The sequence below is a fragment of the Carettochelys insculpta genome, chromosome 5, assembly GCF_033958435.1.
Source record: "Carettochelys insculpta isolate YL-2023 chromosome 5, ASM3395843v1, whole genome shotgun sequence".
NCBI classification, from domain to species: Eukaryota; Metazoa; Chordata; order Testudines; family Carettochelyidae; genus Carettochelys; species Carettochelys insculpta.
Genome location: NC_134141.1, coordinates 65,219,866 through 65,233,133, shown reverse-complemented (window position 1 = coordinate 65,233,133; position 13,268 = coordinate 65,219,866). Strand labels below are relative to the sequence as shown.

The window sequence follows — 13,268 nt, the reverse complement described above, 5'->3', positions numbered from 1 at the left end:
GCATAAGCCTGGTCTGGGCAAGTCGTGGAATTTGTGACCTCTGTGACAGACATGCAGACATATTTGTATGTGGGGTGGTGGGGTGGGGTGGTGTTTTTTCCCACAACTGGTGGGATGTGTCACAAGGACAAGTTGGAGGAATTGGGGTTGGTATCGACAAGGAAAGCAACTAATAGAATGAAAAAAAGAGGAAGAATCCTCTTGGAAAAAATATGTATTTTTAAAGATCATGGAGAAGACACAATCAGACCCTTAAATTCCTGATCAGTTCTGAGCTTAAACTGCTTGCACAAACAACTAGCTCCAACAGGATAACAGAATGGAAGAAAATACCTAGAACTGAAGGAAAGGAAATCTGTATTACAGAAACTATTGTCAAAAGTAGGCAATTGACCTATTCTACAAATATCATTTTTTTAGATATTTAGGTATATATGTTGTTTAGGTATTATATTTTTGCTTTCCTGAAAGCCTTTCTTGAATTCCCTTTCATGTTAATTTCAAAAGAGTCATTTAAGCTGAATTTTAAAACAATTTTGAATATTTTTCAATGTTAGATTGAACTTGATTTTTTTCTTGTCTTCACTGTTTACCCAAAGAGTGAATAAATCCAGGCAAGTAGCATTTTCAGGGTTCATTAAGCTTCTCTTTTGAAAATTTATCACAAGGAAAATGTAATAGATGTTCCTTCTGTATGCTTCAGTCATTAGTATTAATTTTTTTTGCCTACCTTCAGAACACAATGAGTTAGCTTAAGTTACTTTTGCAGGTGTAAAAATGTAAATCAGAAAATGGCTGTGGACTGCCAAAAAATTAAATCTTTCTTCTGGTGGTGGATTTTTTTTTTTTTTGGTTTGCTAGATGTATGTTGAAATGTGACTTAAGCGTGTGTGTGGTGGCTCTTTTGATCTAGTCGTAACATTAAATGTACAGGAGCTTGAGTATTTCAGAGAATAGTTCAGAGAGCAAATTATTTGATTAGTTAAAAGAATAGAGAGCAAAAGGCCCCTGTGTCACATGCACACTGGCCTTTATTTAACATGGAGAATAGCTGTGTTTTATCATCTCTTACATCAGCCTAGTTCATTCTTTATGAAAGTGGTGAGTCAGTGTTGCAGCATTGCATTTGGATCTTAAAAATCAGTAGGGGTTGACATGAGTAACTCCTGCAGTTGTTCCTTGGTCATGATACATATTGTCAGAGGTAACAAATAGTGTTGCTAGTGTTAGAGATTGCTTCATTAGGAGGAACTGGGGTGGTGGTAGGGAATACATCAGTGCATCCTCCCTTTCACAGAACACCTTAATGGAGGGATCATAATTAGGTCCTTTATTTCTTCCAATAGTGTATAGTCGGAGTCTTCTCTCTGTGCAGTCAGCTGGAAGAGCCATTTGTAGGAACACTGACTGCAAGGTACTCAATCTTTGAACAACTCTGTTTGTTATTGTTTAATTTTACTCCAGTCATTACAGAGATGTAACCTTAAAATGCATTTGCTGAACAGAATGAGATTATTAAGAACACGCTGAATTTCTAAGTATTGGTACAGTAGTTGTAGGAAGAACACAAAATTGGGAATGAGAACAAAAATGTTTATCCCTTTTTGTTGAATTCAGAATTAAATTTTTGAAAGAAAACTGTTTTAGTACATTAAAGAATGCCAGGTATTATGAACATTTGCATTAAATGTTTAGGGAAAATATATGAAATGATCTGATTTTTTTTGTGTTCTAAGTTAGGATTTTTTGAAATATGCCTCCATTAATGCATGCTATGTTATACATTGGATATATTCTACAAATTATTTTGGTTTCATTCCCTAGTCTGTGTTATGCAGGAGGTTAGTCCTTTGAATCTGTGAATTGTGCTTTTTTTCTCCCAGAAAAGGAATCCTTGATGAATACAGCCAAATCACCAGTCTTGTAACAGAAGAAATAGTAAATGTCCATAAAGAGATCCAGACTTCTGTTGAAGAGATAGATCCTAACTCCGAATACAGTAGCTTCATAGAAGCTCATAGGTAGAAACTTTCCATTCCATTCATTTTATTCATTTTTAACTCTCACGAAGAAACCATTTCTGTGTTAAGCCTTAATATAGAAAAATATTATATATGCTTTATTTGTTTTCAGTTGGGTTCTTTTAAATAGTTACTTAAGTGCAATTTTTTATGCTTATTAGTAACATTGTGTGGTCAGTGCCTCTCCAGGCAAGTAAACTGTTCTAATACATAGTTAAAAGATAAGTCTTAATTGAACTCAGCAGTAAGTATTTTAAAAAAGAAAATACTAAACTCTAATAATTACTGTTAAAAATATATTACCAGACACAACTGTAGAGTCCAGAAATTGAGTCACAATGATGTGATGCAGCCACATTAGCTATGTGCCATGTTATTTTGAGCAAAGTTTATCTTAAGAATAAGTTTTGTTTGTTCTTTATAGGTCTGATTTTGCACATTTGTTACTTGGTCCGTTAAGTTATTGGGATTGCTTACATGTGTTTTTATTTTTCTCTGTTATTAATGTATAGATTAATGTTCTTATTGTTAGTTCATTCCAAGCTTCCAGCTGGATCAGTTGTTGGGTGCCCATACACTCAGATGACATTCCATTAGAAGTGTTAGCTATGTAGTGACCTTAATTCAAGGGAATGTTTCTTCATTTTGTTTTCAAAAACTGCACTCTTATTTTAAAGGAAAGAGGGCATGTTTTCAGTATTATTAAAACATGCTGTTTTATCTGCATGATTTTTGGAATGGAACAAATACTTAGCTTCTAAGCATGCTTAGTGTGCATGTGTATCCAATGTAATATATTAGTTATTTTACATATCTCACAGGTCACCAGAGAATATAGAACAAGAAATAGTGTTTGATACATCTTTACTGGAAGAAAACGAAAATCTTCAAGCTAATGAGATCATGTGGAATAATTTAACAGCAGAAAGCTTGCAAGGAATGTAAGTATGTCTCAGAAAATGTGGTGTCTTTTTGACTGTAGAGTAAGATTGCAGAGGCAACACTCTGTCACTCTGAAGTGCAGAAGGTGATCAAAACATCTAAAAGGATGATTGAGTGTTCCTTTTGTTTAGATTGAACATCAGCAGAGAGCATCATCACAGTGTTTCACAATTTGTTGTTGTCCAGTTTTTATCTTAACTATTTTGTCTTTATGGACATACCTGTGCAGTATACAGCTGCAGTTAGGTGTGTATCTATGCTATCCCAAGAGTCCAAAACTGTAGTATCTGAGGTAACATAAGCAATCACTATCTTTACTCTTTGCTCATTTGCATTCAACAACTTCATTGGTTGTAAGAGGGTGACTGTGCAAATAGTGGATTACTTGGCTCAGCTGCCACACTGTAGGAGTTCAGAGAACTCTCCAGCACAATAAAATAGACACATAACATCATTATTTATACAGATTGGCCCAAAACCATACACACTATGCGTCACTGTGGCAGACATACTTATTTGCCACTTTCGCAAATCAACACAAATTTAACAAGATACTTCCTTCGGCCACAGATCAACACAAACAACACACACAATAACCCATAATATCAGTTTGAAGACTAGCATGGCTATTGAGTCAGTATAATGCAATGAAGACAGTTACAAGCAAGACTGAGAGCTCTTTTTATTTAGAATATAACGTGGTTCAAGTCTTCATCAAGAAGATACTAAGAAAATGAGTAACTGCATTAATTTGTCAGGAACAAATTATATCAAACCAACCTACCAGTTTTCTTTGCCAGAATGACAAGCTTAGAGGATGGGAGGAAAGTGGCAGGTATGGCATATTTGAGCATTAGTAAGACTTTTGATACTGTTTTGCATGACCTGAGTAACAAATAAAATCGAGATGGAGCTACTATAAGTTGGATGTGTGCCTGGCTGGAAAACTGCTCTCAGAGAGTAATTATCAATGGTTCACAATATGGCTGAAAAGCTATTTCAGGTGGGGTCCTGCAGGGATCAGTTCTGGTTCTGTGCAGTATCTTTGTCAGTGATTTAGATAATGGCAGAGAGAGTATGCTGAAAAGTTTTTCGATGGATAGATTTAAAATTCAAACTTGCCTGGGCAAGCTAGAGAAATGGTCTGAAGTAAAAAGGATGAAATTGGGGCTACATCTACACTAGAGCACACAGGTGATTTTAAAACACTTAGCTCGATTTTACAATGTGACTGTCTTCGCTGCAAACACTATCTCACCTAGACCTGCCGATGTGGCATAACACCAACTTTGAATTTAAAAGGCCGAATTAATGCTAGGGTGGAAACAGCATTACTTTAAACTGATTTTTATTGGTCTCCAGGGGTATCTAGCAATGCCCAGACTGTGTGCATTCTGTCCACTTTTACCTCCACTGCTGTCAGGTGTGCAGTAAGTAGGAAATAAGAAGCCCAGCAATTTGAATTAATTTTTTTTTTCTGATCAGCATGGCGATTGCATCTAGCCATGAAAGAGAGCCCCAGCATGGAGCCATCAGGAGATCCAGGGTGTCATTTTGTCTGGTGGGCTAGCCACAACCCCACCGCACCACATGGCAGCTCGGCTGTGGGGACCATGGGCAGCCACAGGCGCCGTGCAGCTGGCAGGCTAGTCCCCACCACACCATGTGCTGGCTGTGTACCACGAATCATACTTCCAGACAGCAGCATATCCTGGCCTGAGTGGAGTGAAGGCTTCTGTGGCAAATATTTTCGGGGCTGCCTCCCCAACCTAGACACAGATTGAATTATGTCAACTGGTTACTTGGCTGGCCCCTGCCAGCTGAGTTTTTTGGGGTCTGGCATTGAGTGGCAAATATTTTCAGAGCTAGTCCCCTCCCCACCTAGGCCTACCACTCATCAAAAAATGTCAGCAGGTTACTTGGGGGCTGGCCCCTCAGAGGCAATATGTGCAGTGGTCTGTCCCCTGGCAAACGATATTAACAGGCTCCAGTACTCTCTTCTCAAAGCTTGTGGCTCGGCAGAGCCACAGTCTGAGCACTGATCTGTTTGGTATATTTTCATTTGGGAGAAATGTTGCTGAACGACCTGTTGACATTGCACAGTCGGTTGTATGTTCCCTTATTTCTCAAAGTCACCGTTCTTCTTTCCCCTAGGATTCCCTACTTTTAAAAAGTCACTGTTCTTTAAAAAGTAAGAGAGAGAAAGCCGTGCTTGTCCATATACTATCAAAACAAAAAAGCAGTCAAGTAGCACTTTACAGACTACCAACATAATTTATTAGGTGAGCTTTCGTGGGACAGACCCACTTCTTCAGACCAAAGCCATACCAGAACAGACTCAATATTTAAGGCATAGAGAACCAAAAACAGTAATCTATGTGGACAAATCAGAAAAAAATGGTCAAGGTGAGCAAATCAGAGAGTAGAGTGGCAGAAGGGGAGGAGTCAAGAATTAGATTAAGCCAGTTATGCAAACGAGCCCTATTTTCTGGGTCATTATAGGGGCTCATTTGCATACTTGGCTTAATCTAATTCTTGGCCCCACCCCCCAACCCCTCTACTCTCTGATTTGCTCACCTTGATATTTTTTTTTTCTGATTTGTCCACCTTGATTACTCTTTTTGGTTCTCTGTGCGTTAAATATTGAGTCTGTTCTGGTATGGCTATGGTCTGAGGAAGTGGGTCTGTCCCACGAAAGCTCACCTGATAAATTATTTTGTTAGTCTTTAAAGTGCTACTTGACTGCTTTTTTATTCTTTAAAAAGGGACAGAATGAAGCCCAGTGCCAGCAATGGAAACTTAGAAATGGCTTGGGTGAGGTACAGGGAGGGGCGTAACACACACGACTCAAACAATTTCTCTCATCGGGCAAAGAAACTTCAGAAAAATGGGCATTTGTTTTCAACAGGAGGGGAATGAGGGCAACGTATTCTGGGAAGGTATGATCACACACTCACAACCACTTATGGGGCACGTTTCTCCCATAACATACCAGCAAGAAAACCCAGAATGCCATGGGGCTGGTGGAGCTGTGGGATAGGTTCTCACAATGCACTGCTGCAACAGTCAAACTTTCATGATTTAGTGGGGGCACACTAAGTCAATTTCCTGGGCTGGTGTGGAAACTCAACTTCAACTTTATAAAACCCATCAAAACAAAAAGCAGTCAAGTAGCACTTTAAAGACTAGCAAAATAATTTATTAGGTGAGCTTTCGTGGGACAGACCCACTTCTTTTTACAAAGTCAACTTTAATAAATTTGACTTTCATAGTGGAGACAGCCTCAGTAAGGACAAATGCAAATTACTCTACTTAGGAAGGAACAGTCTGTTGCATACATGCAAAATGGGAAGTGACTACCTAGGCAGAAGTACTGCCAAATGGGATCTGGGGCCTGGATGAATCATAAGCTGAGTAAGAGTCAACAGTGTAGCTCTCTTTGGGGAAAAAAAGGTATTCATCTTTTTGGGACAGGGGTCTGAAACCTGTGGCTCCAGAGCTGCATGGACTTCTTTGTGGCTCCTGATGCTATAATTGCAAAGTTAAAAAACAAACAAACAAAACCCTCCTGATTATTTTCAAAAAATGGTGAACATCTAAAAGCCCAACAAATCAGCAACTCATATCTAAATAGCAAATGATATGTGATCTCAAAACGTTCGATAACTCCCCATATCATCTTCCAGAGAGAGAGAGAGAAGGTTCAGGAGTGAAAGTCAGGAAGACAGTGGTACAAACACACATGTAAAGTGTGAGGAAATAGAATATGTAAAAAGTTTGTGCATGTCCTGCAGTAAAAATGTATGACATTACAAATTGTATGCATACTGTTCTTAAAATAGGGATTACAAAAAATGTGGCTTGACGTTATTTATTAAGGAAGGTCTCATATTCACATGCATTATGGCTCTTGAATTTTCAACCAAATTGGAAAAAATGGCTGCTCTTGCTATTTTGCTTGTTGACCCCTGCTTTGGCATATATTGGCAGGAGTGTTGTGAACAAAGATGTGAAAAACAATTCTTCACTCTACTCACCCCTGACTAGGAATCATTTGGAACATTACATTTTGTTCTGGAAGCCACATTTCAGGAAATATATGGACGAATAGGAAAGAGTCCAAAGAAGAGCATAAAAAATGATTAAAGTTTCAGAAAACTTGGAATAAAAGGGAAGATGGAAAGAATAGGGTGTGTATAATCTGGAGAAGTGTTGCCTGACTGGGGGTATGATAACAGGTTCCAAGTACATGAAAAGTTGTTATCAGGAGGAGGGACAGGAATTATTCCCTTTAACCTCTTTAGGATAGGTGGAGGAGGATATTTTTTACACATACGACTTTGAGTTATACCTGTGCCAAAGCATGGGCTTTCAGCTGCTTATTGTTCTGTGTCTGAGTTCATGCACCCAGATCATCCTGCAGTATTTATAATCAGTGTAACAAATTTAAAAATTTACAAGTTCAAAAATTAGGTTTTCAGCTTAGTTCAAATGCTTATACGCTGCTTTATTTATTGTTTCTTGTACAAAATACATGCTTGGAAACAAGTATTAAATTTAACTATTCACTTTCAGTACTTCAGCGATAAAGTGAATGAGATCACTTCATTGATTTTGGTCATTGCTTCAGTACCGACGAATAGTGTTATTAGTTGTAAATAAACTTTATGGTAACTATGGTTTTCAGATTATTAAAAAAATGGACAGGAATTGAAAGGATTTGCTCAAGGAGAGAAATCAGATCCCTGTATTCAAATGCGAGGTTTTTGTCTATCAGTTTTCACCATTTGTCTTAGAACTCATATCTTCTATCTAGTAGTTATAGAAGATAACTTTATGATGTAAAATGCATGTAACAAATAACTTCAGATTTGCGAACAATGGTAATATATGCAGCATGTTCTCTTCTGTTTTACGGCCACCTGTGTTTACCTAGCTTTTGTTTTCTACATGGCTGTGTAATAAGCCAACTTCTTTAAATTAATAGGGAGGAGTTAAAATTGGACTAACTATTTTTTTTAGTTGCCATATTTGATTTTCTTAGTAGCTTTTCATAACCTATTACTCAAGGAAAAGACAAGGGGTTTGTAGAGGTTAAAAGAACCTTTGCGTCCTCCAAGAGCTTAAAATCTTACTTGGACATTTATAGATCTTGAAGGTAACAGAAGAAAAAGTATTGTGAAAGAGGGATGAGGTTTAAAGCAGATAAATCTTGTGTGGATTTGTATTTACAGTATATAGTAATCCAAAGATCACATTTTAATGTTTCTGGGTTGAGAACGAGTTAATAAGAAAAGTAAACACCAAAGTAAGGGGGGAAAGGAATGGGAAACGGGATTGAAGATTGATTTGGGAGAGGAATTTTAAATTAAGAGACAGAGGATGTTTGCAGTAAGAAAACAGGGTGATGAGTTATACTAGAAGGTGAGAGTGGCCTGGTTGAAAATAGGAGATTTGGGGAGAGACTATGTTTCTGCCCTCTCATGTTTTTGCAGAATAAATTAATTAAAATCTAAGTATCAGAGAGGTAGCCGTGTTAGTCTGTAGCTTCGAGAATAACAAGAAGTCTTGTGGCACCTTATAGACTAACAGATATTTTGGAGCATAAGCTTTTGTGGGCAAAGACCCACTTCATCAGATGCATGGGGGTGTGGTTTCAGAGGGGTATTTAAAGAATGGGGTCCCAGAAAAAAGGAGGGCCAGATCTGGTTAATGGAATCAAATTTGCAAATAAATTGCAGCTCAGAGATTTCTCTGTCCATTTGATTTCTGAAATTTCTTTGTTTCAGGATTGCCACCCTTAAATCTGCTACTGAGCGTCCAAGAAGATTGAAGTGTTCCCCCAAGGGCTTCTGTACGTTACTGTTCCTGATGTCTGATTTATGTCCATTTATTCTTTTATGGAGAGACTGTCCAGTTGGGCCAAATTGCAGTGAGGCACTGCTGGCACATGATGGCATATAGAATAGAATAGAATCGAATCTATACCATCATGTGCCAGCAATGCCCCACTGCAATTTACATTGGCCAAACTGGACAGTCTCTCCGTAAAAGAATAAATGGACTCCATTAACCAAGAAGTAGACAGAGACTGGGAGTGGCTCGCAGCTTACAAAGGCAGCTTCTCTGCCCTGGGTGTTAAGATCTCCCCATTAGACTCCGACAATGGCTCATATCCCCCTGTCTGGTCTGACTTGTTTTTATCTCTTTTGATACCTTTTATTCATAATGGGCCATTTCCACCCTGCTGAATGGACCTTGTCAGCTCTGGCCCTCTGTTTTTCTGGGACCCCATTCTTTAAATACCCCTCTGAAACCAACCCCCACACTTATGCATCTGATGAAGTGGGTCTTTGCCCACGAAAGCTTATGCTTCAAAATATCTGTTAGTCCATAAGGTGCCATAAGACTTCTTGTTGTTCTTAAAATCTAATTGTTTTTGTGAAAAATATTTCTTTATTGAGTGTTCCAGAATTAGGACTGAGGCCTGTAACTTGAGTCCTGTCCCCCCAGTTCTGAAGCTCTTGGGCTTTGGCTTTAGCCTTAAGAAGTGGGGCTTGGGTTTCAAAGGGGTCACAACCAGTGTTCCCCGTGTAATCTTTCATCTGTATGCAGAATAAATTTTTGACATGCACAGAGGCATGTGTGAAGATGCACCACCAACTGAAACACACAAAAAAGTGAGTTGTATTGCAGTGTAAATTTGTAATTTATTACATCTGAGGCCATAATAAAAGCAGAGTAGGCTGTGTTCTTAAAAATGTCCTAGTTTTTGTGAAATTAACAATTAAAATATTTGTCTAGAAGACAGCAATTTCAGAGTGGTATGGGATATTGCTCTTTTAATTCTCAATGTTTGCTACCTTCCTCAAAATATATCTTTGGATTTGATTGAGAATTTAGCTTCAGTCCACAGTATAAACTGATGGTATGAAGTTGCACTGTTCCCGGGAAGCTGTGAGGAATTCTTTCTCTTGGTGTGCAGATGGTGTATGCTGTCTAATATCCTGAAGGATGGTACAGAGCACTCCCGTAGATGTTGAAAAGATCAAAGCTATGCCACTGCCTTTCTTCTTGTCACCAGGGCCTGATAAAATGCATCCTAGAATACTCAAGGAGCTGATAAAGGAGGTATCTGAGCTTTTAGCTATCATCTTTGAAATGTTATGGAAGTCTGGGGAGATTCTAGAAGACTGAAAAGGGCACAAAAAATGCCCATCTTTAAAAAGGGGAATAAGAGCAACCCAGGAAATTACAGACTAGTCAGTTTTACTTCTGTGCCAGGAAGGATAATGGAGCAAGTAATTAAGGAAGTCACCTGCAAACATCTGGAAGCAAATAAGGTGATCGATAACAGCCAGTATGGATTTGTAAAGAACAAATTATGCCATACCAATCTGATAGCTTTCTTTGATAGGATAGCAAGTCTTGTGTATAAGGGAGAATGTGGATGTGGTATACCTAGACTGTAGTAAGATATTTGATATGGGCTCACATGATCTTATCATCAATAAACTGGGTACATACAACTTAGATGTGGCTACTAAGGGTAGTTATTAACAGTTCACAGTCATGCTGGAAGGGCATAACAAGTGGAGTTTCGCAGGGGTCTGTTTAGGGGCCAGTTCTGTTAAATATCTTGATCAACAATTCAGATGTTGGCTAGTATGTTTATTAAATTTGTGGATGATACCAAGCTAGGGGAGAGGTTACAGCTGCTTTGGAAGATAGGGTCATAATTCAAAATGATCTGGACAAATGAGAGAAATGGTCTGAGGTAAATAGAAGGAGGTTTAATAAGGACAAATGCAAAGTACTCCACTTAGGAAGCAGTAATCAGTTTCAGAAACAATGGGAAGCAACTGTATAAGAAGTGGCACAGCAGAAAGGGATCTAGAGGTCATACTGGACCACAAATAAATGAGCCAGAAGTGTGACACTGTTGCAAAAATGCACACATGATTCTGGGACACATTAACGAGAGTGTTGTGAGTTAGACACAAGAAGTCTTTCTTCCGCTCTACTCTATACTGATCAGGTCACAATTGGACAGTTTTGCCCCGTTTTGGGCAACACATTGCAAGGAAAATATGTAGAAATTGGAGAAGGTCCAGAGAAGAGCACTTCAAATGACTAAAGGTCTAGAGTACATGAGCTATGAGGCAAGACTGAAAGAACTGTTTAGTTTAGAAAAGAGATGACTTAGAGGGAACATGATAGTGGTTTACAAGTACCTAAAAGAGTATTATAAGGAGGAGGGAGAAAAATTGTTCTCCTTGGGCTATGCGGATAGGACAAGAAGCAACAGGCTTAAACTGCAGCATTGGGGGTTTCAGTTGGACATTAGGAAAAACTTCCTAACTGTCAGGGTGGTTAAACACTTGAATAAATTGCCTAAGGAGATTGTGGCATCTCTGTCACTGGAGATATTTAAGAGCAGGTTAGACAGAAGCCTGTCAGAGATGGGCTATATAGTACTTGGTCCTGCAGTGAGGGCAGGGGACTTGACTCAATGACCCCTTGAAGTCCCTTTGAGTTGTAGTATTCTATGATTCTTTGCTGGTGCATGGAGGGAGTATTTTTCTTTGCTCTCCAGAAGCCAGCGATTTCCAGTGCCTTTTATTCTGGCACACAATGTCCAAGGAGAAGATTCTTTGTGCATGTCCCCTGTGTACCCACACAGTGCTGATGGTAATGTGTCCCTTTAACAGGAGATGCACTATAAGTTTATCAACTATCAGCAGATTGGCATATATAATAAATTATTTGTAGTAGTTGGTAATGAATAATTAAGGCTGAAATCAATTTCTTAAGAGGGTGTTTGAAGAAATGAATATTCAGCTGGCATAGCTATGCATGAGCTCCTGCTGGTGGTGAAGTTTACTGCTATTGTTGTTTATGCAAGATACCACCAAATATTAATTTAGCCATAATTTTTATTCAGTTATTTTAGCCACAGATTTTTTTTATTCTATTAATTTAGCCATAATTTTGTATTATTGAATATTTTACTAAATTTGAAGACTGAATGGAGTTCATACATTTGCTTCAAATACGTTTTAAATGTGTAAGTTCTAATAACGTACAGGTACAAACAATGAGCAGATACTTGTCACAGGACTAAGCCAAAGGCATTTAAACCCATTTTGGCTGTCTCCAGCTTGCACAGGCACATACTAGTATTGAACACTTTAAGAGCTCACCTTTTTATAGTCTTTACAAACTGGACGTCGGAGCCAAATATTGAGTGTAGCTAAAAACCAGTGTTGAGTACTTTGTAAATGATCTCTTGCCTGTGCGAAGTAGACAAATTTTTATGATTTGTCCTCTTCTTAAAGCTGACATTGGCATGCTAAAGGTCGCGACATTGCAAAACAATTTTGCCCTGTCAGAATCAGTTTTGATAATTTGTGGCTTCTGTTACTGGCTATGTTTTGAGCTCGCCACTTTCATGTCTTTGTAGTTATTTATTTTATTTAAGGCTTTCCTATAGCAGTCAAACCCCCTTTATTCGACTTAAACTACAAAACACATATTTTTATTCATTCCTACATTACTGGGTAAAGTTTAATTAATACTTATCTGGTTATAAAATGCATTGTGTAGAAACTTGGATCAGCTTTATATATTAAAATAAAGTAATGTAAATCAAAGTAAATAATCCTGTGCAAGATCATGGTATATACAGAGTGGTCTCCATTTAAAAGTCAACATTTACCTATAGTTCTGTTCTAAGTACGAAGAATGATTGTGGTATTTGCTGGTAAGTGTTCATGGTTTAATGGAAGGTATTAAACTAACATATGCAAACACGGAAGTTGTGTAAAATATAATACTGTGCTAAAATATACTGAGAAGATGATAGGATGAGTAAAAAGAGTAAATAATAAATGACTGGTGGATATTTTTTTTCTTCATCTTGTAAAAGAGTGAGTGGGATTATGACTTAGTCACCAAATGAGTTAAAGAAATCTTTCAGAAAGCTATTTTGAATAAATACGTATTCATATTTATTTGAGACTGTTACATCAGTGATCAGGAAGAATTCCCAAGTAATTCTTCCAGATCATTAAGGTAATCTGTAAGCCCAGAATGTGGAAGGTTGTTTCGTGATATTTGATATATCCGTATTCAATACGAAGATCAGGAATTTGTAAGTGTATTGTTATGCAAGATAACAATGACTAAAGTGACTGATGAGTTAGTAGTACAGTACGGGCTGTATTATCTGCCACCTCGCAGCATACTGGAGGTGCTGGATAATCAAAAGTGCCAGATATTGCAGGTGACCCTGATCTCGCAGCA

General features: G+C 38.1%; 1 protein-coding gene across 17 annotated transcripts in view; it reads left to right on the top strand.

Moving 5' to 3' along the window:
* The window catches only part of FER (FER tyrosine kinase), a 443,173-nt gene that overhangs the window by 164,386 nt on the left and 265,519 nt on the right, over positions 1 to 13,268 (top strand). For all 17 annotated transcript variants that reach the window (XR_012645737.1, XR_012645738.1, XM_074995257.1 and 14 more), the window contains 2 exons: positions 1,884 to 2,021; positions 2,843 to 2,962. Coding sequence is in view for 15 of the 17 variants with exons in the window: in XM_074995257.1 (XP_074851358.1) it covers positions 1,884 to 2,021; positions 2,843 to 2,962 (258 nt within the window). In the remaining 2 variants the exon portion in view is untranslated. The remainder of the gene's footprint in view (positions 1 to 1,883; positions 2,022 to 2,842; positions 2,963 to 13,268) is intronic.